Source organism: Zonotrichia leucophrys, chromosome 1, assembly GCF_028769735.1.
Source record: "Zonotrichia leucophrys gambelii isolate GWCS_2022_RI chromosome 1, RI_Zleu_2.0, whole genome shotgun sequence".
Lineage (NCBI taxonomy): Eukaryota > Metazoa > Chordata > Aves > Passeriformes > Passerellidae > Zonotrichia > Zonotrichia leucophrys.
Window position 1 is genome coordinate 73104575 of NC_088169.1, and position 26956 is coordinate 73131530.

The 26956-nt window shown below is 37.9% G+C and overlaps 1 protein-coding gene across 4 annotated transcripts in view; it reads left to right on the forward strand.

Annotated features, from left to right (window-relative positions):
* Window positions 1-25099, forward strand: part of PSPC1 (paraspeckle component 1) — a 58882-nt gene extending 33783 nt beyond the window's left edge. The window contains exons 7-11 of one of the 4 annotated variants that reach the window (XR_010440944.1): window positions 17032-17285; window positions 20093-20197; window positions 23269-23372; window positions 23626-23903; window positions 24541-25099. Coding sequence is in view for 1 of the 4 variants with exons in the window: in XM_064717845.1 (XP_064573915.1) it covers window positions 1604-1789 (186 nt within the window). In the remaining 3 variants the exon portion in view is untranslated. Of the gene's footprint in view, window positions 1-1603; window positions 7194-17031; window positions 17286-20092; window positions 20198-23268; window positions 23373-23625; window positions 23904-24540 lie in introns of those variants that run through there. The other 3 variants (XR_010440945.1, XR_010440946.1, XM_064717845.1) reach the window with 3 other exon arrangements.
* Window positions 25100-26956: the final 1857 nt, after the last annotated feature.

The window sequence follows — 26956 nt, forward strand, 5'->3', positions numbered from 1 at the left end:
TTGAAGGGAAAGTTGTAGCACTCTCCCTTTTTGTTTCACTGCAATCTTTTGAAACCTGGATAGTCTTTGAACATAACATTTTAAAAGTAGCTTCCCCCACTTACTAATGTAGGTAGTTAATTACAGCAGTTTTCTGGTTGGCTGGGAAGAGGGGTCCTTATTGGAAGGAGGACTTGACTTTTTGTCCAAAAGTCAAATGGTAAAAGGGATCAGGGATATGTAATAACTTACTTGTTGAATTTCATATCTATTGCTAACAAGCTGGCATGCATTAAGATAATTTTAAAACCGTTTTTACCCAGTGCTACAGATTTAAAGGTGCTTTAGCTCAGTTATAGTTCTTTATGCAGCTCTGGGAAGTAGCCATTCTCATACACAATGTTACACTTGAAATAATGCACATATGTACAACCATGATCTGGGTTGCATGTACTTTTATCTCTGTGGATAAAATGCTGGGGTTTGTTATATATGCATATATATATATATCTATAAATTAGCAGATTCCAGAGCTCCTGAGCTCTACTACTGTCACTGGAGTTAGGCTTTCAGAGGAATTCTTTCCTGATTCAGGCATGTAAATAAAGTGCTGGTCTTAATGTTCTCATTGAACTCTGAACACCTGGGGAGTTGATGTAATCTCTGTACAGAAGGAATTTATTCTGAAAGCATAACTGTCCTTAACTGGTGAATTATGAATTATTTCCACATCTGATTGTACCATGTATCTATGCTTTTAACAGTTTGTTGAGTTTAAAATTCTCCATATGGGGTTCTATTTTTAAATACTTATATACTGAACTGTATTTGCTCAGATGGATTTTTTTTTTACTTAGAAATTAAGCAAATAAATCTATGTAAGGATATATACCCTTATTAATATTAATCATAGAGACAAGGAAAGTAAATATGGAATATTAGTTGGATTTTTATCTCACACTGATATTTCAGAATGAACCTTAGTTACATAAGAGTTTTTTAGTAAACTAGGAATAGTCCAAAATTATGCATTTTGTCACTAATGTAGTTTTGTTTGGACAGAATTTCAGAAATTTTAAAAGCCTTAACAAGATCTCTCAAGTGCCATGCAAAAGGTAGCATGAACTTGAAATATCCATAAGTATGTGGGTATAGAAGTCTTAAGGCTATTAAAAGAATAAATGCAGTGTCTAGAAATACAAAAGCTGATTTCCTCCCCTCCTAGTTTGACAATGTTTCTCTGTCTAATTTATTTAAGGGAGAAGCTTTGTAGTTGCCATGTAAGGCACAGTAGGGCTCAGATATAAAACTGTTTCCTGTCTCCTCTGTTACATAGAGAATATGTATTGCTTCAGATGTGCCTGTAAGGATGAAGTTACATTCAGCACCAGAGTTGGTCTTAAGTATTGTTTTTTAATTTTAAATTTACTTTACAAAGTTGGAGCATAACATTAGCACTCTTTAATTTCCAGCTCTTTTTCCATAATAACTAATTGAATTGCTCCTTTCTTCCTTCTATGTGTGATCCTGATTCTGCTGGACTATCTGCTGAACTCCATGACAACATCACTTGTGATTTTTGTTGTAACTCACATTTGCCATGTTCCAAATGGACTTGTGCTAGCATAATGAGAGATTCCCTCAAGGAGGCCCATCCCAGATGGGTTCACCTCTGGTTAATAGAACGGGCTCTGAAACTCCTCAGCCGCCAATGAGTGGTGTAGGTGCCGTGAGTGGTGGACCTGGTGGCTTTGGTAGAGGAAACCCAGGGGGCAACTTTGAAGGACCTAACAAGCGTCGCAGATACTAATCCTTAATTCATTCCTTACTGTTTTAGAAATTCCAGTAAAATTATACAGTGATATGCCTTTATTATTTTAGCTGTTATCTGGAAACGGTTCTATTGTTACTGTAGTCTTTAAAACAGTTTCTTTTGTAAAACTTTTTTTGTATTCAGTCATAGGCTTTGTAGTATAGAGCAGAAACGATGCGGATCATTATGTAAGGCAATGTATTTGTGACTCTAGCAAAATGCAATGTGTGACTATGCTGTAAAACGTGCGGTTATCTGATTACAATAAAACAAAAATCACTGGAAAGGATTTTGGGAATGTTGTTACTAATACTGAGTAAGAATAATTTTATGCTTTATTATAAGTGGCATCATTTTAATTTTTATGTAGTTTCTACTATGTGTCAAGAAAGTTCTATTCTTAATAGTGTTTAGCTGAACTGCATGGTGCAGTACATACTATGGAAAACTTAAAACACAACTGCTTTTGTTTTGACTTTCAAAGAGCATAAAATTTTATACAAAGTGTTCTCAACGACGGTGTGTCCTTGCATCTCAATCCACCATTGCAAACTTAGTCACAGTAGGCTTATCAACAGAGGTTATCTGTCAGACAAATTACTGGAAAATTTAACTTGGGGAGGGAAAAAAACAAATTTGGAAAGCAATCTCTATGTATGCTTTATTCATAACAGTATGAGTGAATTTACCTAAACCATATTTATAGAGGAGAAAATTGGTTGTGACATGTGTGTGTTCAGCTGATGGTTGAAGTAACTCCCATTGCAAGGAAGGCAACATTTCTGCACGGTGGTCAGAAGCTTTCCTCTGTGTTTGCACATCATTATTAATAAGTATGCATTTTTCCTAGTGGTTGGTTTGAATAAAAACGTGTCTGTTATGAGTGAGTAACTGTTTAATTAGGAAGCAACTACATGTTTTCCAGTGAAAATAAGTGTTCACTTATGGTTGAGTAATACGCATTTGGAAGGATTGCACATGACTATTCTTCAGAAATGTTTTACAGAACAAGGAATTTGGAAAATCCCATTTACGGCATAACTCAGGGTAGGTTTGCTGCTTAAGTTTTAAGATAAAGCTGGTAGTAAAGCTATTAGGAAGCTTATGATTTTGTTTTGTCGGTGTTGGAAGATGATGGAAAAGACCTATTGGTTCTATTCCTGTAATGGCAATTAAGTAGGGATATTGGTTGGTTACTATTACGCTTTTTCCTGGGCAAAATAGTTGTAAAATAGAAGTGATCTTTTTTATCAGTTCACATACGTTTTCAGAGGTAGACACAACTAAATTTGATCTGCATGAATTGTGATGCTGTTTTGGTTAAAAACTGATTTGAAATAACCTGGTGCCCTAATAACATCCAGATGGTATATACATTCCTCAGCATGGGATGCAAGCAGCAGAGAGGGCTTGTGTGTTACTTGTTAATGTGACAGTGATTGGCTTGGTGGATTGAATTTTGAGCAAATGGTTAACAAGAAAATTGCAATGTTGCTGACATTTTGGAAATACACTGTTACTTAAATTGCCCGTGTATATGGCTTAAGATACTGTTTTCATACAATTCAGGAGTTACTGTAGTGCAACTAAGTATATAGGTCCTCACTTGTGACATCTGTACCTGCAAAGCATTTTCCTTTATATTGTCTTTAATGTTGCCATTTTTTGCTTGACTTAACACATGTCACACTTTGTAATGCAATACTGAGTTACCTTTATTCTGGAATACTCTTTCTCCTTGGTATATGTATCACATTATAGTACTCATTCTCAAAGTAAACCTCAACCAAACTGCAAATGGTTTTCCTTTACACACTAAAAGGTCCTAAACATCAAGATTTGGGAAAATTACTGTTTTTTCACCGCTATAAACTAGGGCTTGTGTATGGTAACTAGTTAAACTCTCTGCTCTAGTGTCCTTTATGCAGTTGAAAATGCAGTTTCCATTGGTATCTAGTAAGGAGTCTAAATATGAGATGACTTTTTTCTAATATTGCCTGCCCTTGTACGTGACCTTTTTTAGAGGATTAAGGAAGTATTGGTGAATTGATAGTTCTCAACTGTAAAGCTGTACAGGGAACATGTGTTAAGTACAAATTAAACTGCATTCAAAAGGTTGGTTCATTTTCTTCAAGGGAAAAGGCTGTGTTACTCAGGCTTTTAGCTGGCTCCTGTATATTTGTTTAGCTATGTAAACCCTCCTCCTTATAATATCTGAGTATGTTTCAGAAGAACATTAAGTACACTGAATCTTTAGAAGTTGTTAATACTTTCTGTCCAGCTTCATGCTATTTTAACTGCATGTTTGTTGCACTGTGGTTTTGGTAGCAAGTAGAGATTTGCATGTATTTGAAAGTTATTTTAGATTTTATTTAACATTAGTGATTGTCATTCCACGGTTGTGACCTGCCCCTCCTGTAAACCTCTGACTTGGATGGCTCTGCTGCATGGTAGCAGTGGATTTGTCAGCTGTCCTTACTGCAGAAAATAATTTAATCTATTTTTATATGTCTGTGAACCAAGTCCTAACAAATCAATACTGAAATACATTTTTGGGCAGATTGTAAGGAGTTAATGAAGAATGCCTTTTGTAGCTGATGACATGCTGCTATGTTAAGCTCTTAAAAGTTTTCTTTAGGCTGCTTGGCTTAACTCTAAAGGCAATGCTTCTCATTTTGCCAAATGTGGTAGAAACTGATCCTAGCTATAAAATAAACATGTAATTTTATTGAAAAAGGAATGGTCACAAATTGTTTCTTTAAAATGTGTAGATGTGGCCCACCAGTATTTTTGTGTGAAGGTTCTGCCCTTCTCCTAAAGTGATTAATTTTTCTTGATCCTCGTCTGGTGGAGCAGTTTATCATTTTTTCTGTGTACCCAGGTACTCAAGTTTTTAACTACCTTTGCATTGTTTGACTGGAAAGTACAGTGAAGTCCTGACACTCTGCTGTATGCTATGCTAAAACAAGTAGACTTGGAATATATGTGAATCTGCCAACTACAGTGCACTTACTTTTATAATGTACTTACTGAGTTTTTACATTATTCCTGAAGTTTCATATTGCTAAACTACCAAATTTTCCAGTGAGATACAATTTTGGTACTTAAAGATAACAAAGCTTTACTATTCCATTTAAGTTATACACTGTTCTGACCAATGTGCTCATTAGATAAAGCACATTGATATCTTGGGAAACTTTCTGGTGATCCTAATATACTTTACTGTATTAATTTCCTAAGAAAATCACAAACTACTGTGGATTACCTGGAAAGAAAATTCCTGACATGCAGTTCTTTTATTTGTTGTCCATGGGTTTTTTATGCAGTTGTAAATAAAGATGTAAGTGGGAGATTCTTACTAAAATAAAAATTAAAATAGATGGCAAGAAGACAGTATGAACTAAATAATTAAATTTTAAACATAAGCCAGTAGGATTTTATAGTATGCATTTATTGAGGAGCATTCTGATATAAAGTATGCCGCCATATTCACCAAATTCATTTCTCTCTTTTCCTTTCTTGATTTCAGATCTAGGATAATTTGTCATTACAAATACTTTGTAAGGTACTACAAACACAGTGACATTTATGAACTATGTCTTGCTAAACAGTTACAATCTCCCTTGAGATAACTTGGCTCAAAAATGCTGAAATAACCAATCTAAAGGCAGATTCTCAAATGAAAACCAAAATCCTGTAGGCCTTTTTGAAGGGGGAAAATATGATTGGAGGTGAGATGTTCAGCAATTATCTGGTGTGCTCTGGTGGCATGAAGTTCATTTTACTTTAGTATGTTGCAGAAACAAATTTTTTGGGACTTCCTAATTTATCTATTTTTTATAAGAAGTTGGATCATGATTTTTCCCTTCCTAAGTGAAACTACAGCGTTATTGAACCACTGAATTGGCACAGAATGCAGGGTAGCAACTAGAGTCAGTTAATGTTGGACCACAGATGTGAATGGGGTTCTAAATCCCATTCCTGAGACTTGAAATGTTACATATCCATGGGTCATTTTAGAGACTGCACGCAGCATCTTTTCTTAGCTTGTGCTTGTGGCCAGGAGTGGGGGACTTCAGAGAGTACATACTTCCAATGCAATCTAATTGTCTTCTCAGGAGCCCTCAAATTATTAATATGACACTGTGCTGTTAATAAGATGCTCATCTTGGAGTTTGGTGCTTTCCATGGGCTGTTAGCTCACTCCTAGCATGAGGGAATATTGGACCAAACTTTCCTGACTCATCAGTGGAAAGGAGGGAGTGAGTGTGACCTATGAGAAATGCAAATCCAATGCTTTAGATTATTGGATATTCAGTGCTAGTTTGGTGGCAAATGTTGAACAGTAGTAACCTGAAGGCATTTGCTTTCTTAAAAATTCACTTACTGAAATGTAAGAACTTAGTAATAATAAGGGAATTGACTAAAACCTTTGAACACCGAATGTCAGATAAAATTGTTTTCCCATTTGATTGTTTTTATGTTACCTTTTGTTACTTTTCCGGATATACTGTAAAGTAGTTTTAGCCATCTCACCAGTCTAGTGTTGGTGGTTCATGTGCTTTCCCATAAAGTATTTTTAAAATCGTAGCTGTAGGCATTTCAGGTGTGTTTTCATGGTAATCCATGAAATACTGAAGCTAGTTATAAAATTGTCTAAAATATTACTTGTAGAATAAATAAACTGAACATGAAATTTTAATGAAAACTATTTTTTAATGATTTTAAATGCATGGAAACAAACCCTCATTGTGTTAATTTTCAGTGGGATAGATTTTAATAGGTCTTTTCCATCTTGAACTTCCTTAAGACATTCTGAAAGTTAATATAATTGAAATTTGGAGGCCATCCTTATTAATGACCTCAGCCTGACTCTTAAAAGCAGTGTGGGAAGTTTCTTCTGTTTGGAACAGCGGCCCTTTTTTTCCTAATTGAAGGAGCTATTTGGAAAACCATTCAGAGATAAGCACAACATACTTACAGGTAAAACTGTTTAAAAACCCCTCTGCTCTAATGTCAAGATTATTGTACGCACTAATCACATTGAAAGCAAAAAAGTAACTTTGTAAATGTGGGTAAAAACTCAAGTGATTTGTATGTGGTCCCTTGGGTGGAGAATAAAATGCTCATAATAAGAGGTATGAGATTCAGAAGGAACTGGAGTGTGTTACTGCATACACATGTGGATAAGGTTTTTCCATTTGTTTGGGTAAATGATTTGTCTAGAGCTTCCATTGTTCCTAGAGTTACTAGTGTGCTTTTATGTCTCATTTTCTGTAGAGTAAAGCATAGCTGTATCATTTGATTGAATTTACATGCTGACTGTATGTGGGATGTTAAGTGCTTGACTTGAAAGAATTGCAGTGAGAATAAAGATGCTGTTCTTGACTTTAAGTAAAAACTGCGTAGATCCTTGAACAGGAATAAGTGTGGAGGGTCCTGTATGTAAATTGAACAAAAAAACGGGAGAGAGGGAATAAAGTAACATAATAAAAGTGAGAAGAGTGTGGTTTAATTTTATATCTGCAACAGATTCACAGAAATTACTTTAAGTCTTGTTCTACATGAAAACCACAATGCAACTAATTTTTAATAGAAGAGGTGGAAATACCAGTTACATTCATGTCTTGGATTTTTGGAACTGAATTTAGTTTTGTGCAGATGGCCAAAGAATAGCAGAAAAACTGAAACAAATTAATGTTTTAAAAATATTTTGAAATTCTTGGGTTGTATGGTGGGATCACTGCAGTTGGATATATCTCTTTGTGTTGCTTTTATGAAGTTGATGTGTAGGTCTTCATTTTGTGGCTGAATACAGCATCTGTGTACAGCGTACACACACCATGTAAGTATGTAACAGCTGATTTTAAGGTTGTTAGCCTCTCATCAAACTAGTGAGAATCCAGTCTTAAACCTGAGTGCATCATAGTCAGAGAAGCAACAAACAGAAGACCATGGTAAAGGAAAATGAAATAGTACCTATCTGTTAGTACTAATGGGATGAGATTAAGGTATTTTCATTAATTTTTGGCCTTAATTCACTGTAATCAAATTTTTTGTGTGTGACAGGGAAATTAATTTTATTATCAGTTAAAGAAGGAAAGAAAGGAAAAAAATCCCCAACAAAACACCTCTCCCAAAGAATCCCCAAACCCTGAATACCTCAGTATACAGCCCAATCCCAAGCAAAATGTGTTTTCCCACTTGAAATAAATATGTATACTTAAGCAAGGTAGAAGAGAAAATAAATCTAAAAATATGTAAAAAACAAAAGGATTTACTGTAATTTTTTGCATCTGTTAGCTCTTGATGTTCTGGTCATTTTAAAGTGTTGCTTTTTTAAAAAAAATAATTCCATTACTGTTCATTATTTGTTATAAAAGGATTTATTCTACAAAATTTATTTATTGTTACTAAGTTTTCAATATTTTTATATAGTGTAAAATTGCATGAAAAAACACTGCATAAACCAGCTATTGCAGTACTGTAGAATGCAGTCTTTCAACTGCTAACTGAAGTGGTCTTCCAGGCTGCTTACAAATGTTTTAAATATTTGTATGCTAATGGAAATTTGAAATATTTGTGTGCATATTTAAAATAATCCAGTACATGCCTTGCTACAGATATGAATAGCCTTTTGCCCTGCTTGCTGCTTGGTCCTGCTCCCTCTGTGTCCCCAGGCAGGAGACACAGGTAAAGGCAGGTAAGGGAGATTGTGAGAATTACTGATTCTGCTTATTTCAGTGTGGAAGGAAAGAAGAGCAAGAAGGGGCAGTAGAGCAAGACTCTTCTTACCTGTGCATACATAGGGTAATTTGTGCTGCAGACAGAGAATACAGTTCAATAAATGTTCTCATTAAGTGAGTTTGGAAGAAGTACATAGCCTAGAACAAGTGGGTAAGAAGTGTGTTGAGAGCTTTAGATATCTGAATAACATGGTTATGGTTTACATTCTTGGTGATAGTTGGGCCAAGAGGCGAGTATTTCAAGCAGTGGAAAAAAAAAAAATTCTACTAAAATGTTGAGCCAAATTTTATGTGAGCTTGACCTGTCTGTTCACTTTCTGCAGTTACCAAGAAGGTTACTTGCAAGCCAGTAAAAAAATGGAAAATAGTATTCTTCGTGATTTCTCCAGGAGAGATGATATACACAGTTGCTTTAAAAAGAAGCAAGACTATTCACATGTATTTTTCTTGGAAGAAAATATAAAAACTGCCATTACAAAGATGGGAAAACCAGTCTTTTAAAATGCTAACATTCTTCATTCTTTGACATGATAGCCTTGTGTTGTTCCATATATCATGTTCTGCTTTTAAGGGAGAGAGCATGTGCAAGGTAAGCCGGAGCTGCAGTTTTAATCAACTTCAAATAAAAAGCTTTTCCCAGAAGACACACCTGTAATAATGAAACAGTAGTTAAGCTTCAGTTTTGTTTCAGTGTGGAACATTGTGTTTCTAGAACTTAGCATTATAGCAGTTCCAGTTCCACATGTGACATTTTCGGAACCAGAGCTGTGCCAAATCATACAAATAAAGTTTTTGTCTTAGTGTGTGAGCAGTGCAATTACTGCAATTCAAAAACTGAATGTTCAAGAGTTTTAAAAGAAAATGTATGGAAGAATTGTCATCTGTTGAATTGCTGGTTTAAAGGTGAAAATTGTCAACTTGGCAGCAGGGATGGCTTTACTTATGACATTATTTTAGGCTACGTGTCAGTTTATTATTACCATGTTATACTTTGTGTCATTTTTGTAATACTACTTAATGCATGTTTGACATTTTTCTTGCATCACACTTGTGTAGTTTCATATATTATTCACACTGATTAATACAATTGTCTGTAGGTGGGGGGTACGAGAGCATTTGTTTAGTATTATGTAACTTGTTTAGGAGGGTTTTTCATTGGTAAGCTTGTTTTTTGTCTTGTGTTTACTCTGGATGTTCTGAGCAAAATACACTTTTTCTACTTTATGTGGGGAAAAAGCAACAAGTAATGAAAAAGTGGTTATTGGGAAAGTAAATGGAAGTTCTGGACGCTTCTTATTGTTTCTAAAATGACAGCGGACTCAGGAGAATAAAATCACTTGGTATACTTTCTGCATGACTGTTCTAGACTTTTCCCTTCTTACAGCACACTTAAGGATCATTATTCAAGGTTGCAAACAAAACTTTTAATTTCTGTCTGATTTTAATCCTAACTGTGTTTACAAGACAGTAAATTAAATGCAAATGTCTCAATGTTTGCTCTGAAAAGTGCTCTTAACCCCTGAAATTGTATTAAACATAAGGAAAAATAATTTGAGTTTCATAATTTTAAAATACTGAATTAGCCAGTCCTCTGGAAGTGCAGTGGGGGTGGAGGAAGCACAGATTTGTGGAGAAATCATACTCTTGTTTTCAGTTGCGTTGTGTTCCTGGGCATGCATTTTTTTACTCTTTACATTGGGCCCATTTGTTACAAAGATTTAAAAAGAAATATAATTTATCATATTTCATCCAGTTGTAAGTTCATTGCTACATTGTAAAAATCAAAATTGGTTAGTTAAGGCACTGGAGATTATGGCATGTAGTATAAATATCAGAAATAGGGTAATTCAAGTGTTGGTAGTTACTGGTGATATGTGTTGTGCCTTTAAGCGTGGTTGGATAAAAGCTGATATATGTTGAGCATAACAATGTCTTAAAACTCAGTGCTCAGAACCTTGATGCTGAATTTGCATTTCTGCTTTATTGCTGTGATAATAACAAAATACTCACAGGTTTGAAAGTTTACATCTAGATATATGGAGGAGAGTAAAGGATTGATTATCGTAGGTTGCTTGGTTTTGAGGTCTTGTGTGGGAAAACTGATATTGTAGAATCTTTTCTATATGATTGCTTAAAAATCTACTGGTTTTTTTTAACTGTCTTATATATTTAAAACTGTCCAGTGTGAAGGAAGCCAAATAATGTGTCTTTAAAGAATGTGGGAAGGCAATTTCACTAGAGGTCTTACTTGAACTCTAAATCATTTACTGGTTTGACACTGAGGACATGGTGTCTTAACTCTAACCTTACACTACAATTATATTGAAAAATTGTGCAAGCTTCTGCCAAGCTTTAGAAGTGATGTGAGGATGTAAGGTGACATACTGACTGTAGAATTGGGCCAAATTATTGATATTTGATGCTTGTCACAGGCCTGCTCTGGTTATCCTAATCCATTCCTTTTAGGATTTAGCTTTCTTTTCTGTACTCTAGGTTTTCTTCTGTTTAAAAGGCTTTATGTTTTCCTGATAATGTGGAAGATATGAGCTGTATGAAACTTTATTTGGGGGTTCTAACACTAAACTCAATGGAAATGGTTTAAAGCAAGGGAAAGATGTCAGATGCACAGTAGAAACCAGTTCTGTCTATGATTTGACAAGTTGTTGCATAGCTCTTCATATGCGTTTTGTTAGTATATATCATGTATGTTTTCTTAACCCATTGTGCCTTTAAAAAGGATTTATGTCTCTTTCTAAGGGGGGCAAAAAATTTTGTTCTGGATTAATTTCATTTCATTGTTTCTCTTTTGTGTAATTACGCAATAATGAAGTGACAGAGTACATGAGAACTTAATAGATAGTTACTCTTTCTGAACTCAACGATGTGTGCAAATACTAATACAGAAAAGTATAATTAGGTAAGTGCTCTTCTTGGATTTATGGATGGGGGAGATGCTACTGTGGAAGAGCAGGAAAACGTGGCTTTATCTCATCTTTCACTTTGCAGCTTTTAATAATTTAGGAACTGCCATAGAATTAAAGACCCCAAATACAACTCTTATAAACTTTATCTAAAATTCTTAAGTGTTGTTTCAGAGTTCTGCTATAAACAAAACTAATTCAGTGTAAACATTCAAATAAAATACATGCTTTAATGGAAAAAGTAATTGTGAAAGCCTGTGTTTTATTAAGGTAAGAAGAGTAATGTTGTTGGGGAGTTAGGTGTATGTTCTCATATCTTTACTTTTTGACTATACAACCTTAAAGAAATAGAGGTGAAATTAATGACATGCAGGAAAAGGCTAAATATACAGGACAAAATTTCCTGGGAAAGGACTGAAGTTCAAATATGTGTAACTTAAGTACCAGTGCTTCCAGTAGAGGACTTCTGTCTTAAGTTCAGAAGGCTTCTGCTTAGAAACACGTGCTGCCAAATCTAGTCCTGCTCTTACGGCAGGAAAATGTCATCTTTGCCTTGATTGTGACATACCAAGAATAGGATTATCAGGATTTAAATTTATGAAGAACCTAGTTATCTTGCCACAGTGATAAATTTGAATAGCTGAAGAGTCAGCATCTTAGGTAATGAGTTGGTATATGTACAGCTGCATGATTGTCACAGCCTTCCCAGAACTTGGAATATAGTAGTGCCTTTGGTTGTTTCAGCAGTTGCTTCATGTGCCTCAGTTAATGAAGTTTATTTATGGCCGCTCAGATGCTTTTCAAAGTCATTTTTCTGCCTAGCAAATTCTCTCAGGTAGTGACAGCCACCACAGTTGTGGATTGAGAGTGGTGCCGTCATGGAGTGCTTAAATCAGCATGTGCTCCTTTCAGCTGCAGTCAGCTTAGTTTGTACCTGTTCAGTCATTACAGTGCACTTCCAGACATTACTTTTCATTAATGAGAGTTGTGTTCTCAGTGAGGTATTGATCTGAGCAAGTTTGAGTAGAGGCTTAAGAAAATAGAGAAAATACAAACTAGTTACACTTGTACTGTTAATGAGACAAATTCCTTTAATAATTCCAGGTGTGTTATGGAAAATTAATCTCTTGGATGGTTCTTATTCCCTAAGTTTGTAATAAAGCTACTTGGATTTTGTTCTACCTCCATTTTCTGAGGCTCATCTTTAAACTGTTTGGACATCTGCATTTATTTTAGCTTTCACACTTGATGTAAACTAGAGTCCTTCAAACTTTATGCATAAATATACCCTGTCAGGGCATACTCATCAAGTCAGGTGCTGATCAGATGCAAGATTTTGTAGAGTCCAGAATGAAAGTAAGTGTAAAAGTTGTTAAATAAGATGAAAGCAAGTTATGAGAAGACCAGAACAAGATTGAGCAGAATAGGAGAGCAAACTGCTTTGAAGGTAGTCTGTAAAATGTAGTGCAAAAGAATCTGATAACAAGTACATGTTCTGTTAAACTTTCAAAGAAATGGATGCATCAGGATGCAGAACTTCAGTATGAAATGCAGACTTTTTTGGAGAAGCTGCTGCTTGCTTAAGCGGAGTTTCTTTTTCGAGATGTTGCAAGTAATGTTTGTAGTGTATTAGAATGGATGTTTTTTACTTGTGTACATCAAAAGTCACAAACAGGTAACTGAAGTAACAGCTTTTATGTTTTTGTCTGTGTGCGTAACCATTTTCTCATTAATGTGTTGATACTTACAAACTTGGCACCCAAGATAATTTTGATAGCTTGTTTGTAAATTAGTATTTTTAATGTGAGAATTATAGTGCAAGCTTGCATCTTGAAATCTAAATGAGCTATGATGAAAAACAGTACCAGCAATCAGTCTCTTTGATTAAAAATATTTAGTTTTGAATATGATGCCAAGTTACTGCCTTTGTATATAAGATGATATCAAAAGGGAATTCCTCACTTCTCGCACTGTGGTCTTGGCCTAGTCCTGTGCAGAGGAGTGTCATCACTGAGGCCTTTACTTTGCTCTCAGTTGGAGAAAATGGTAGCCAGCTGGAGCAACTTTATGGGGGGTATACGGTGGAATGATTGATAGTATTCCTAACACTCACTAAGATGCCTCATCTGATATTCAGACTTGAAATTATTTCTAATATAGTGCCTTTCAGTCCTCTGCCACAAGTTAGTAGGTGTTCAGTTTGCTCTATGTATGATGGCTGAGCTTAAAGCTTTTAAAAAATGTTTGATATTAACTTAGAAAGCTATTTCACTTTGGGTAGGAAGAATAGCTTTTATCTTGCAGGTAATAGTGACTTCTACTAAAGTAAGGAATGCTGTACATAGAATTTACAGCATTCTATGGTACTATAAAGCTGAAATAAATCCTGATAGTGCAGCATCAGGAATATGTCCAGTTGTGCAAGGAAGGGACAAAGAGCCAAGTTTGAGTCTCAGCTTGCCAGACAGAGAGTAGCAAATAGAGAAATGGCTTCTTTATTCAACATTGCTTTGGGAGTTTTTTCAGGAACAGGTAAGTCTATGTCAGTATACCAATATGGGGTAGAACATTTGCAGGATACCCTGCAGTTTATTAATGCTGTTTGTTGTCTTTGTCTTAAAATACAGATTCCATTTCCTATATTTCAAATCTAATGTAAGATTTTTTTTTTTTCTACCAATTATGATTTTATTATGGTGGAAGCCAGAAGTTGATATTCTGCATTTCTTATAGAGTAATCTGTGATGGAAGTTGTCACCCAGTAGAGTTAGTACAGGAGGGAAATTACTTAATTGCACAAAGAATCACAGATCTTTTGACAGGACCAGAAGAAATGGGTACACACAGAAACACAGGGGATTACTTCTGAGCATCCAGAAACATTTGTACTGTGAGGGGTGACCAAGCACTGGCACAGGCTGCCCAGAGAGGTTGTGGAGTCTCCATTCTTGGAGATGCCTCAAGCCATCTGGGTGTGGTCCTGGGCACTAGGTGACCCTGCCTGAGCCGAGGAGTTGGACCAGATGATCTCTAGAGATCCCTTCTGACATTAACAAGTCCATGATTCTGTCATCTAAGCAAAACTTTGAATTCATTAAACTTTATGCAAATGAATTAACAGTTAAACCCTATTACATGCTTAGGTGTTTGAATTGTTCCTTATTAGGTTTCATTTCAATGTAGTTGAATGTATTGGGTAGTATTGTTAAATTTTACATTTTCTAATGAAGCATGTCAAAGATGAAAGCTCTTGGAGTGAATGAGTTGATGTTAATAAAGACTGTGTGACCACATCTTGCCCAGCCCTTCCCCCAGCACAGTCTTACAGCTTCAGAGATTTTAGCCCCACAAAGATAAACAGTTCTGCTGTCATTATATTTTGGAAGAGGAGGTTAGGACACTGGTCTAACTTGGCACCTGCTGCAAAAATGACAGGTAAGGAGCCTTACAGGAGGGAATGGGGAGCATTGTGTGAAGTTCTGTAAAGCAGAATTGCAAACACAGAAGCTATGTATTAGTGAATTTCACAATTCCTTAGGAATACTGTTGATTTTTTTTTTAATTAGAGAAAATTGGACTATGCACAGTATAAGAAGTTTTATGTGAAACTAGATTCCCTCTTAGGTTTTGGAAGATAGAAAACATCCTCAAACTAGTGAGGTCATCACTACTAAATATAAGAATTATTCTATAATACAAAGCTTATGCTGGTTTTCTGTAGTCTTAAAACTAAGATATGAGAAAATTGTCTCTTAGGCTTTGCATATGCACATTTTTGCTACTTTAAAACAATTTTAAATATTTTTGAAATAAAAAATTAGTCTTAATAGAAGTATACCTAATTAAACATCCCTAAAATCTTAGTGATTCTCTTAACTCCTTGCATAAGTTTATATTTGTTTGCATTGTGTGTAGTACAATGGTATCCTGACTTCTGTTAAAGCAATAGACCTGTACTGAGATCCTACTTAACTCTGTGCTAGCTGTGCTGGTTTAATGATATCTTGTTTACAGCAGACTTTTCTAAATCTATGTCTGTGATAGGTGACCTCAGAGTTTCCAGAACCTGGCAGAACTATGTTGTGAAATTTTAACTCTAGCTTCCAGTGCCAAGTGCAGCATTATTAGATGCTTTTCATCTGTCAGCTTTCTTAAGTTTTCTTTGTGAAGTCATGTCTATACATCATTATTTCTAGGTGAAAGAGATGATGAGGGTTAAAGGTTATTCTCTTGTTCCTTCAGCAGTTTTGTACTTCTTAGCTGTTCATGATAAAGTATCACAAAAAGCTCAGAACTTCACATCTCTGTAACCTGTCATATGAGTTCTGAATGGAGAAAATAACACCATTACTTGGACATTTTTCCAAGATGCTCAGCATGAACACAGTCACTGAAAATAAAAATCTAAACATTGAAAAATATTTTTGCTGCTTCAATGACAACATTTGTAAAATGGGTAATTATGAAAATCAGTGATGAGCCAGCTATTCTGGTGGTGCAGGTTCCTCAACTTGAAATGGGAGTGTCATAGAGGGGAGGGGGTTGTATTTAAAAATACAGGATTTAGTTGCTGTTTCACACAGGATTGTCCTAATGACTTGGACTACTGTCTTACAATGCATAAAATTTTGCAAAAAATATAATGTGTGTATATATATATATATATTAAAAACCCACTTGATGCTATTGTCTTGCATCGAGGAATGTAATGACTTGCAATTGAGCAATTTTATTGATTTTATGAAGTGCTTACAAATTTTAGTATCTTTGAATTCAGACCTTGCTGAAGCTGTAGAGATGAAAACTTTTGTTCTTCTTTTTAAATGCTTTCAGACATGCTCATCATTCCCTAAATACTGAAGAAATCATCTAATTTCTATATGATGAAGATCTGCAATCCAAGCAAAACAGAAACTAATGTCCCTTGATCGCAGATTGTCACTGGCATGTGTTCATTGCCTGGCCACTAGTAACTGCCACCATTTGTTCTTTTTTGAAATCTGATCCCAGAGGAGGAATATTACTGCATTCACATTCCTCATTCTGTGTAAGATGCTAACTTCAGGTACCCTATTCCTTGTAAATTTAAAGTTGTGAAATGGATATAAAATATTTTAAACGATCTTGCAAAGGAAATTGAATGCCTTGTTGGCTTAGCTCAAATAGTATTTCCCTTTTGTTTCTAGGAACTTAATTCTTCCTTTGAGTTTTAATTTGGTATTTTTTCCCCCTTAAATGCTTGCTTGCTTCTACTTCTCTGCAAGTACTTAATATGCACTTATTAAGAGAATTTGACAAACACAAGATTTGGAAAAAATATGTTGTAGTTTGTCTCCTATAATCCCTGGCAGCTATGCAGTGATGCCAGGTAACAATTGCTTTTAGTCTCTGATGGTTTTATTGTCCTCAGCAGGGACTACTCATAATTAAGATGAGCAGGTTTGGTCAGACTAAAGTTAAAACTAAGAGAAGAATGGGGAGGATAAGATTGCCTGACCATTTAAGAATGTCTAGCATGTATCTTCTGCTAGTATGTCAGCAGCCAACATTGTTATCTGTTACCTTTTGATAGGTAAGCCTGAACAAATGCAAACATGAACACAGCTCTGCGGATCATCTCAGGTTCCCTTTGGAAACCCCAAATAAGTGGCCACAAGGGATTGTGTGTTTTCCTGAGAACACCTCGGCATTGGAGTTCTTCTTTCTGTGTGCTGGATAGTGGTTCTGCTACTCTCAAAATCATACCTGTGCCCGCTGGTGCAAAATGCCATATGGTCACTTCAGTGGAAGTCAAAATTTACCTGTGCTGCTGTTGTGTGTTGCTAGGTAATTTTTAAAGTAGACCTAAAATAAACGGGAAACTTAGGGTGGTTTTATTACTCTTACTTAAAGTAGCCACCAAAAAGCCTATTAACTAAAAAAATGGAAACAAAAAAAACCTGAACCAAACGACAAAACCTGTTCTGTCAGTCAATCTGGTGAAGCTGCCGTGCATCCGTGTGCAAGGTACATGTGCAGTGTCCTTCGGTGTTGGAGTGTCACAGCTGTTCCTGCTCCGAGTTGGTGCCGGCAGCCTGGAGCTTGTCCCACACAGCCGGTCTGTGCTGCAGATATCCTGCATTACTTGAGATAGCTGCACTTAGGAGTTGGTTTTCAATTTTCCTTTGTAACAGCACAATATATGCACAATATCACTCTCTTTGTGTGTGATGCCTCTCTCCTCTCCAGAACAGGCATGTTTATCATGTTGTAAGCCTTTTAGACTAGGTCAGATTAATTTTGTTTACCATACCCACCACACCCACTTTGAGCTTTAATTTAAAGAAGAACTTTATCATATGGATGAAAATTCAGTCTCTTTGAAAACAACTTTCACTTGTGTTCCAGCTCACTCTTAGAAATCACATTTTTCATCACTGGCTGCTTGGATGCATTCAGCTCTAGCAAAGTAAATACTACTAATCATAAACAGAGTTTATATAGGGTAGAGAGGTTGGAATGATCTTAGAAGAGGGAGAATTTTGAATAAATTGTGCAGAGGCACATTCCTAGTAGAAACTATAGACAATTTAACACTCCCATCTGTCTTACTGGGTGGTTTTAGAGCCTGTAATCAAAAATGGATGATAATTATTTGGCTACAGCTTTGTCACTAATATCTACTGATTGCCAAGAATTTGGCACACTGCTTTCTCTTCAGTAAATCTGGGTGGCCAAGAAAGAGAAAGTAATATTCACTGTCAGTTATAGAAACTGGAGAGGCTGTGTTAGGCCTTGATGCTTTAGCTTTCTTGATGAGGGGGAAAACAAAGGGAGAAAGTAATTATTGGGAGTTTTTAATAATAAAATACAGACTGAAAACTGTGCAGTTTGTAATTTTAGCCGTCCTGTTAGATGGGTACGTACCTATCAATAGCTACATTAATTGCACCATGTGGAGGTGATGTCTCAGGACACTAACACTTCTCCAGATGACAGTTCCAGCCAACTCCCTATGACTGGCAGTTCATCACTACTGCTATTACTGCATTTTACTTGCTAAATGATTGTAGAATCAACACAGTTAGAAAGGGTTAGTGGGCTGTGCTCTTTCATTTGTGCTTTAGGAGGAAAGTGTCTATCTTGCTGAATGTCTGGTACTGAATAGATAACTGAACTTCGTAAATCTGATAGATAGCAAGTTTCACCATGGTGTGGGAGGGGAGATAAAAAGGAACCAAATGGGAGAATTGATTTAATAGGGCTCAGACATTAATCATGGCAACTTTAAAATGGTATTTATTCTGAGCTGCACATCTCAGCCTGTTTTCAGCTGTGTCGGATAAGGTAAATGTTAACTTTATTGTAAATGTTTGTGGTTGTATGTTGTAATTTGCACATATGTCACTTCTTGAATTGGTTTTTGGGACTGTTCCTAAAGTGAAGCTAGCCTGAAAGGTGTAACCTGTGTGTGGCTTTCCAAAGGAATTCTGTCTGTAATAAATGCTTTGCAGAGTGTGCTAAGTTTTATGATCATCAAAACAGGACCTCAAGATGTTGGAAAATCAATTTAACAAGTTTTTACTTGGGAGTATGGGGAGTTCTTCACCCCTTTGTGCTGTTGTGATGAGGACCTTTCCAGGCAGTCTTCTCTGTAGACATTTCCTTGGGGCTCTCAGGCTCTGCAAACACATTTCTGTGCCTGAGTAAGGGATTATGCTAAGCCTGTCAAACATTGCACTGCTCACATCTTACTTTAAGTCTGAGACACTTATGGAGAAGAGGTGATTTTAATTCTGGGAGGAGGGAATGTGTCTACAGGTGAGAGCTGTTTCAAAGCCTGAATGGCTTGGGGCATGGAGCTGTTGAATTTTAAACATTTTGGATAGTTGATTTGCATGTGTACTCTGAGAAGACACTGTGCAAGGTGGATACCATTTGCTGCAAATACAAACCAATTGATTGCAGGAGTTGTAAAATTACAGAAGTCCTAAACTTTTGCATCAATTTCTAATGTTTGCAGTATTAAACTGTATTTTAAGAATGATACTTGTATGCAGTTCTGTTGTGAGATGGTTTTTTACTCCAGCTCAGTTCAGGTATATCATTTTGATAGATAACTTTGCCCCCCATTAATAATGTCTGTACAACAACATGCTGCAGAAAGAGGAGACTGCAGTGAGAGCTGCCTGTTCTCAAGTGTCTCTAATGACTCAGTGTTGTGTGCAGGGATCCTAATCATTTCAGTGGCACTAATATTAGAAGGATGAAATGCCACTTTTGCCATGTGCCTTGGCAGGCCTAGAATGTCTAGACTGTCTAGTGTCACATGAAATACATATGTTTTAGAAAACCTCCAAAGGGAAATGACTTGGGGCTCTTTGGATAAGAACTGCAGTTAATCTACTCCAAGCAGAAATATGAAAATCTAGGAACAGCTGTTGAACTGCTGAGGTAGTAAAAATTTAAATAAAATCTGTGGAGAAACAACTAAGTGGTAAGAATGGGTAGAGAATAAATTGATTTTTTTCTGGTAATGGGAAGTTTTATTATGGTTTATTACTCCATATATTATGAGTTTCTGAAAAGAGAAGCTACTGCGTTTTCCCTTTTGCTTGAAATGTCAGTTATTTACTGTCTCTTTATTTTTTTAGGTTACTATTAAAATCTTAAAAATGCAGATGAAGACTGGCTTGTGCAGAATCCATCTGGTATCTTATACAGACAAAAGAGAATCCTAAACCAGGTTTTAGTATAAGGTATGTATTAAGGTATATGGCTTTATCCAGCAGTTACTGAAATCAGTCCCCCACTTTTTGTTCAGACTTGTGATTTGATGTAGTTGTTCTTCTACACTTAAGTAATACTTGATTTCAGATAATGTAATTCCTGGCCTAATTCCTGCCATGTGTTATGTTTTTAAAGGACTTCAGGCATATGCACACAGCCTCTAGCAGTCAGCTCAAGCTCTGGCCAGCCATTCAAATCCCACATTAATATGACGCCATGTCTGAGCTGCTGGATGTTACTGATACATTGCACTCAGACTCCTGATTGTTTGTACAACCAACACAGTAGTTACTGATTCTGAACAGTCTTTGGCATTAATCAGAGGGCTCTGGTCTGGAAGGTGGTGTCCATGCACTCTGGGAGCATGGGGCACAGTTTGATTTTTGTGCACACAGGTGTGTAGTGCCATCTGCCCTGACTTTGGACAGCATTTCAATGGTGCTGACAGATAGCAAGGTTTTAAAGGGAGTTCTGTGTGGCTAAGTTCAATAGTTCTGGTAGCTCCAAAATTCCAAAATACCAGTTATTTTTATGAAGTAAATTTAAACACTAGTGGGATTTGACCAAGATTCTGCAAGTTCTAGTGGTAAAGCAAGAGAAACTTGTGTTAATTCTTCTGTGTTTGTTTGGCTTGGCAAAAGGACTCAGAACTGTCTCTGTAGTCGTGTTAACAGTAAATAAGAGAACTAGGAATATAAAGGACCAGAACAATTTATCTGTTTTGTAATCACATGTAATAGGTGTCCCTGACCATGGCAGGAGGGGTTCAGACCAGCTGATCATCCCTCTCCATGTGTTGGCAACTTTCTTTGTAAAGCAGGATGCCATTTGGATGCCTCTGTGGCCAGGTTGCACTCTTTGCTCAGGGTGGTTCTTGGACCTGGTGTTCACCAGGGCCACCATGTCCTTACCTGCAAAGGGGCACTCCAGCCAGCTGGCCTCCAGCCTGTCCTGGTGTCTGGGATTATTTCTCCCCAGGAGCAGGATTTGGCATTGGCATTTCCTTCTGTTGAATTCCATGAGATCTTGTAAGCCCATTTCTCTAGCCTCTCAAGGGATAACTGGATGGTGGCATGACACTATGGCCTTAGCAGAACCTCCTCTCAGCTTTGTCACCTGCAGACTTCTGAGGACATGTTGTCCCATCAACCAGGCAGAAATGAACAACCTGAAAAGGACTGGCCTCAGTGCAGGGATACTCTGCTATTCACTCAAGTCCAAGAGGACTTCATGTCACCAACAGCCTTCTAAGCCCATCTCTTCAGCCAGTTTTTAGTCCACCTCATGGTCCACTAAGCCTATCAGTAGTCTGGCAGTATCATGACAGGATCAAAATGATAATTGGAGATACTATGGCAAAAGATTTCCTAACCCAAGGCAGATAACATCCACTGAACTGGTCACGTCACCAGAGAGGCGCTCCAGTTGGGATCCTTAAGAATTTGCAAATGACCTTGTTGTAAATCCATGCTGACTGCTCCAACTTACCTTCTTGGTCTGGAAATGTTTTTTTGGAGTAGTTGTTCCATCACCTTCCGAGGGCCTGTAGTTCCCCGAGTTCCCTGGGTTCTCTTTCCTGCCATTCTTGAAGACTGGAGTTACTTTTGCTTTCCTCTGATCCTTGCACACCTCTCCCAGTTGCCACACTTTGTCAGCAATGCAGGGTGGCCTTGCAAGACCAGCAGCCAGCTCCTTCAGCACTCATGGGAGCACCCTAGCAAGCTCAGCATGTGTGACTTGTCCAGTTTGTGTTCTCTAAGCTGGACCCTGCCATGTTCTTGGTTCTGGGAAGGGCACTGACAAGATGGGAAAGTTGTTGCACACCTTTTTGTGGTTCTGCTTTTGCCCTTTACTCAGGAGTCCCATTGTTTTCTAGTTGTAGTAAAATCACAGTATAAGAATTATCACACAACAACTGGCAATATAAACCAGACTACTGAAATAAGCAACCTACAAGCATTTACTCACAAAATCTAAAAAAGACAAGCAGCTAAAGCTCTTTGTCAGAAAAGTAGAAATAAAACAGAAAATGGCTACCTAATATTTTCAGAGTTTGATTCAAATGTTTTTGGTTTTTTTTTTTTATCCAGAGGACATTTTGTCTTGACCATGTAGTCATTGGAATTCAGTCTTGTTTGTCATTACATATGAGAGTGCTGCTGTGCACAAGAGCCATTTGGGAACCTCAGTGTTTGGCAGGTTTCCCAGGCATCTCAGAATTTTTCTGTCAGCTTACAGTTTCCTTCCTGTGAAGGAAAGAAAGGGTGGTCAAGGTTCCTTGGAGATACAAGTGTTCCTTTTACTGGCTAAATAACAACTCCTTGTCTCAATGAAGTGATAAGAACCTTTCTTCCTCTTCCCCCATTCCTCACATGTATGGAGGCTTCAGATTGCAGTGTGAACCTGGCTGACCAAGTATAATGGCCCAATGAATTTGTGTTAAGTATTGTGCCAGGCTGCCTGCTCCTGGGCTTCCTGAGCAGAGGGAGCTCCAGCGGCCTCGGTGGGGGCAGGGCTGTCTGAAAAATTGCTGGCATTGCTCAGCTCTTAATCCAACTGTGTTTGCTGTAGGGGGATAGAATATAAGAAAATAAAGGTAGTGTAGAAAGTAATCTTACCCCCAAGGAGTTGCAGCTGGGCCACTTATCAAAGACTAGGAACAGGCCTGAATTTAATAGGCCACAGCTGTAAGCAGTGAGAACAAGAGTGCTATAAAGGAGTGGGGTGGCTAGTTGAGGAGGGAACTGAGGTCAGTTGGCTGCTTTGTGTCGAAGAGTCAGTGCTCTGAGGAGCTGCCCAAGAGAAACACCAAGAAGGTATGAAATGTTTGTGATAAGGAGACAATAGTATGGAACCCCTGCAATAACATGAAAACATTTGCTGTTGTGTTGCTCTATTAGTTGCCATTTGAGTCTTAAGTGCTCTACTTTGATGACAAAAGGACACTGTCAATGAAGTTATCATTAAAGTGTCTCTTGTAACTCCTCAGCCTGAATTGTACTTACTTCCTGGAAATGTTTGTCTCTATTCAATGCATTAGGTTTCAATGGAAGCTGCTGGTGGCTGCCCACCCTCAGAACTGAAGCTGTTACATTGTGATGATGTGCAAAATGCTGCTCTGCACCTTGGACAAGGACCATCAGGGTGAGAATATAATCGTGTTGTCACTTGTTAAAACTCATAATGGTACGCTTTGTACTCAGTTTTCAGTTTGTTAGTACTATTTTTGTGCTTAATGCATGAATGGTTTTTTTTTCCTTGTGTCTCGTAGTGCTCTTGGGCAAACAAATAATGCTGTTATCTAATAAAATAGTAACTAAATCCATCACACCTGGCTGAAGGTAGGAGAAGGACAAACTGATCATTCTCAGTTAAGCTGTTTTCTCTCTGCTTGCAGACAGGCCAGACCTATGAGACCTGAGGGAAAAGGGCTGTTTGAAATGACACAAAAGAACACACACAGCTTGGAGGTGGTGTCGCCCACCAATACCTCAGCTTGGAAAAGACATAAGAATGTGAATACATCTGCTTGTGAGCTCCAAGTCCTCTTCCTACTTGAGGAGACAAGTTACAGCTTTTGTGATGTTACTGTCTTCAGCCTCTGGCACAGAAGGTGGTGCCAGTCCAGTATTTCATAGCAGAGCTGATGTTGGCCTGCTTTGATGTGTAACTGAGGTACTGATGCCCTTTTCATCTAGACTGTGCTCCAGGCAGATTTTCTTTTTAGAAACAATAGTGTTAAGGGAAATGGGTGTAACTAAAAGGATTAAAGTTTGTATGTTCTACAAGAATAATAAGAGTAAATGATATATTAAATGACTGCTCCTTGGTTTAACTGATTGCTGTTGGACTTTAAAAAAGCCTTTTAAAAAGTAAGAAAATATTTTTGAGCCCTACAATATATGACAAAAAATAGGAAAGTGGTAGGGTTTAAAGAAAAAGCAGTAGTGTGGATTGTGTTTATGTTGCAGTAGTTTAGAAGAATATGAAAGTATTAATTACCTTGAGAAGAATGGTATGAGGCAGTGACAGCTGAAAAGAACTGGAAGGAAATGCTAATCACAGGGGAGATTACAGCTGCAGTAAGTTGTCTGTGCTGTTGAGTAAGGAGTTATGCTACAAATGCCAGCTGTCTTAATGTAGCTCAATAAAAAAAAGAAAAAACATGAAGAATGAAAAATTAACTTTACGTGATGTGATTTGAACACTGGCCTGTAACATACCCATGAGGGTTTTTTTCAAATTTCTATAGCTATTGTACAACTGTTTCAAATTAGTAACAGGATGTTTATTTTTTATTTCCCAAAATCAGCAATGCAGTGGACACGAATTGAAGACTTGACTGGAACCTCACAGTTAAATCCTGCAGTGGGAACTGAAGTAAGCTGATGCAGTTGTAGATCCTGGGGGTGAAGAAGCTTTGCAGAGGCTGATGTGAGGTCCCGAGGGACAAGTGAAGATGAAGGTGTCCACCCCCATGCTGGGCTCCATTAAAAGATCATGGCTGAGCAGCGGCCAGAAGAGCAATCTCTCCGTTCAGCACTTCTGAGACTGCAGCTGAAACACTGTGCCCAGTTCTGGGCTCTTGAAGCCAAGAAGATGTGGGAACAAACCCCATGGAAGGCATTGGGCAGTCAGAAGGCTGTGGAGCACAGGAGCCACAGGGGCAGGCAGCAGGGGTTCTTCCAGCTGGAGGCAGGAGGTGTAGGGGTGGTTGAGAGATCCTGTTAATCTGGCTGAGTAAGAGAAGCGCGTAGAGAAGATGGAGCCAGGCTCATGGCAGTGGTGCACAGCATGGTGGCAGTTTTGTTCCATTGTTTCAGTGCATGGCAGCGGTGCACCATGCTGCTAATAAAAGCAGTACAAGGCAGTACCGTGTGGCTGTACTTACCTGGACTCCCTGCACTGTGGAACCATTGGGGGCTTCCTGGTAATGCTTTGGTTCCAGGAAGGGTGGATGCAGAGGACTTGGTCTGGAGGTTCACTTGTGGTTTTAGGGGTCTTAACCCTGCTATTCACTGAAAGAACTACTCTGATATTGACACAGCAGAGCTGACAGATCTATAAAGGTGAGGGAACACCCAAAGTTTTATATCTCCTGTGCAAGCGTACAGGTCTCAAGCAACCTTGTAAAGCCTTTTTGAGAAAAACTGTCAGCACAATCTTTACAGGTGGGAGGGACTGGGACAGCACCTTCCCCTCTCCCCCTCTGGAGGGCTGTATTCAGTGTAGGACATGCAGCTGCTCTAACAGGGCTCTCTTCCCAAATTCATCAAACTGTTCTTGGCTAGGCAAAGTTCATACAAGGGTGCAAGACTTCTCATTAGGAAGTGGGAGTCTGCACTACAGATTGAGATGTCACCACATGGATAACCCTGTCTCCTCAAGCTCTGGTGGCCCATGCCCACACAGTTGCAGCGAATCCAGTTTTGGAACAGGCCCTCATCTCCCTGGGTGTGTAACAATGTCTTCAGTTCCCATTTGCATGGTTTGGTTTTCTCAGCAGCAGAGCTGTGCCTTCCCTTAAGAGCAAGAGGCACAGCAGCAGAGCGAGACAATGGGAAGGTCTGACCCCTCTACTGTAACTGCAGGAGTGTGACCAGTAACTAACTGATCAGAGGAGTTCCTTACACTTCAGATCATGCAGGAACTATTACAGACATTCTCGAAAAAGATTCATTTCTAGTTATCACGCATGACTGGTTTGCTGTAGAAAAACAGGAGACCTGAAGTTAGAAAGAGCCATCCTCGGCCTGGTTCCTTCTTGCTGTCTGCTATACTTGAGGTATCTGAGCTTTGAGAAACCCTTTTAAAGCTTAATTTTTCCTGCTGCCTCAGTTCTGCTCAAATTTCTAGTGTGTGGTGTCTTTTTCAGGTGTTTTTTTCCAAACTTGTCTTTGTCCCTCACTCAAACATTTTAGCCATGTTCAGAAGGTGAAAAGTACACATCTTTCTTAAATTCAGACTGATGAAAACCCATTTTGTTTTTGCAAATGGGTGCAGAAAGCACTGAAGGCCTGTGACATGGTCAGCTGCATCACCCACCAACCTTCAGTACCTGTGAAAGAAGCCAGAACAGCCAGTACTGGTGCTGGAACAGTGAAGGTAAAAACCCTGAGCCTTCAGAACCATCTGCTACCTCTGCAGTTCATGGGAACTGCAGCTGCAGCCCTTGCTGGTGGCAGCAAGAAGAAACTGAGCAAGTACTTCACAGGTATTTCTCCACAGTGCCTAAATAATTGTTTTTTATTGTAGCTACTTTCTCTTCATCCTTTGTCCACCAAAACCTTTTTCAGCAATCGGGTAAAACTCATACAATACAAACCGACAAAACCCAGCTTCAAACAGCTTTTCATACACTTCTTATGCATCTTCAATAGGGATTCTGAATTTATACTGCCAACTAAAAGAGATGGCTGCAAAATATTCATCCCTAATAAAAGCATCATGAAACCCAGATTTTATTCCCATGTTCTGTAGAACTCCTCCCTCTCTCCCAAGTGCCTCAAGATAAAAAACAAAACAACTCCCCAAATCAACAGCCTCTGACAAACTACTTGCTCTATCAACTCTTGGAGCATTACTAGACATTTTTAGGTTAGACTGTACAACAGTTTCTAAATAGCATCTCTATCATTTGGACATTTGATCAAAACACCTTTTATCCCCTGCTGGAGCAGCTCCAGCATTTCCCACTGGCAGGTACTGTACAGAGCTTGTGCCACACA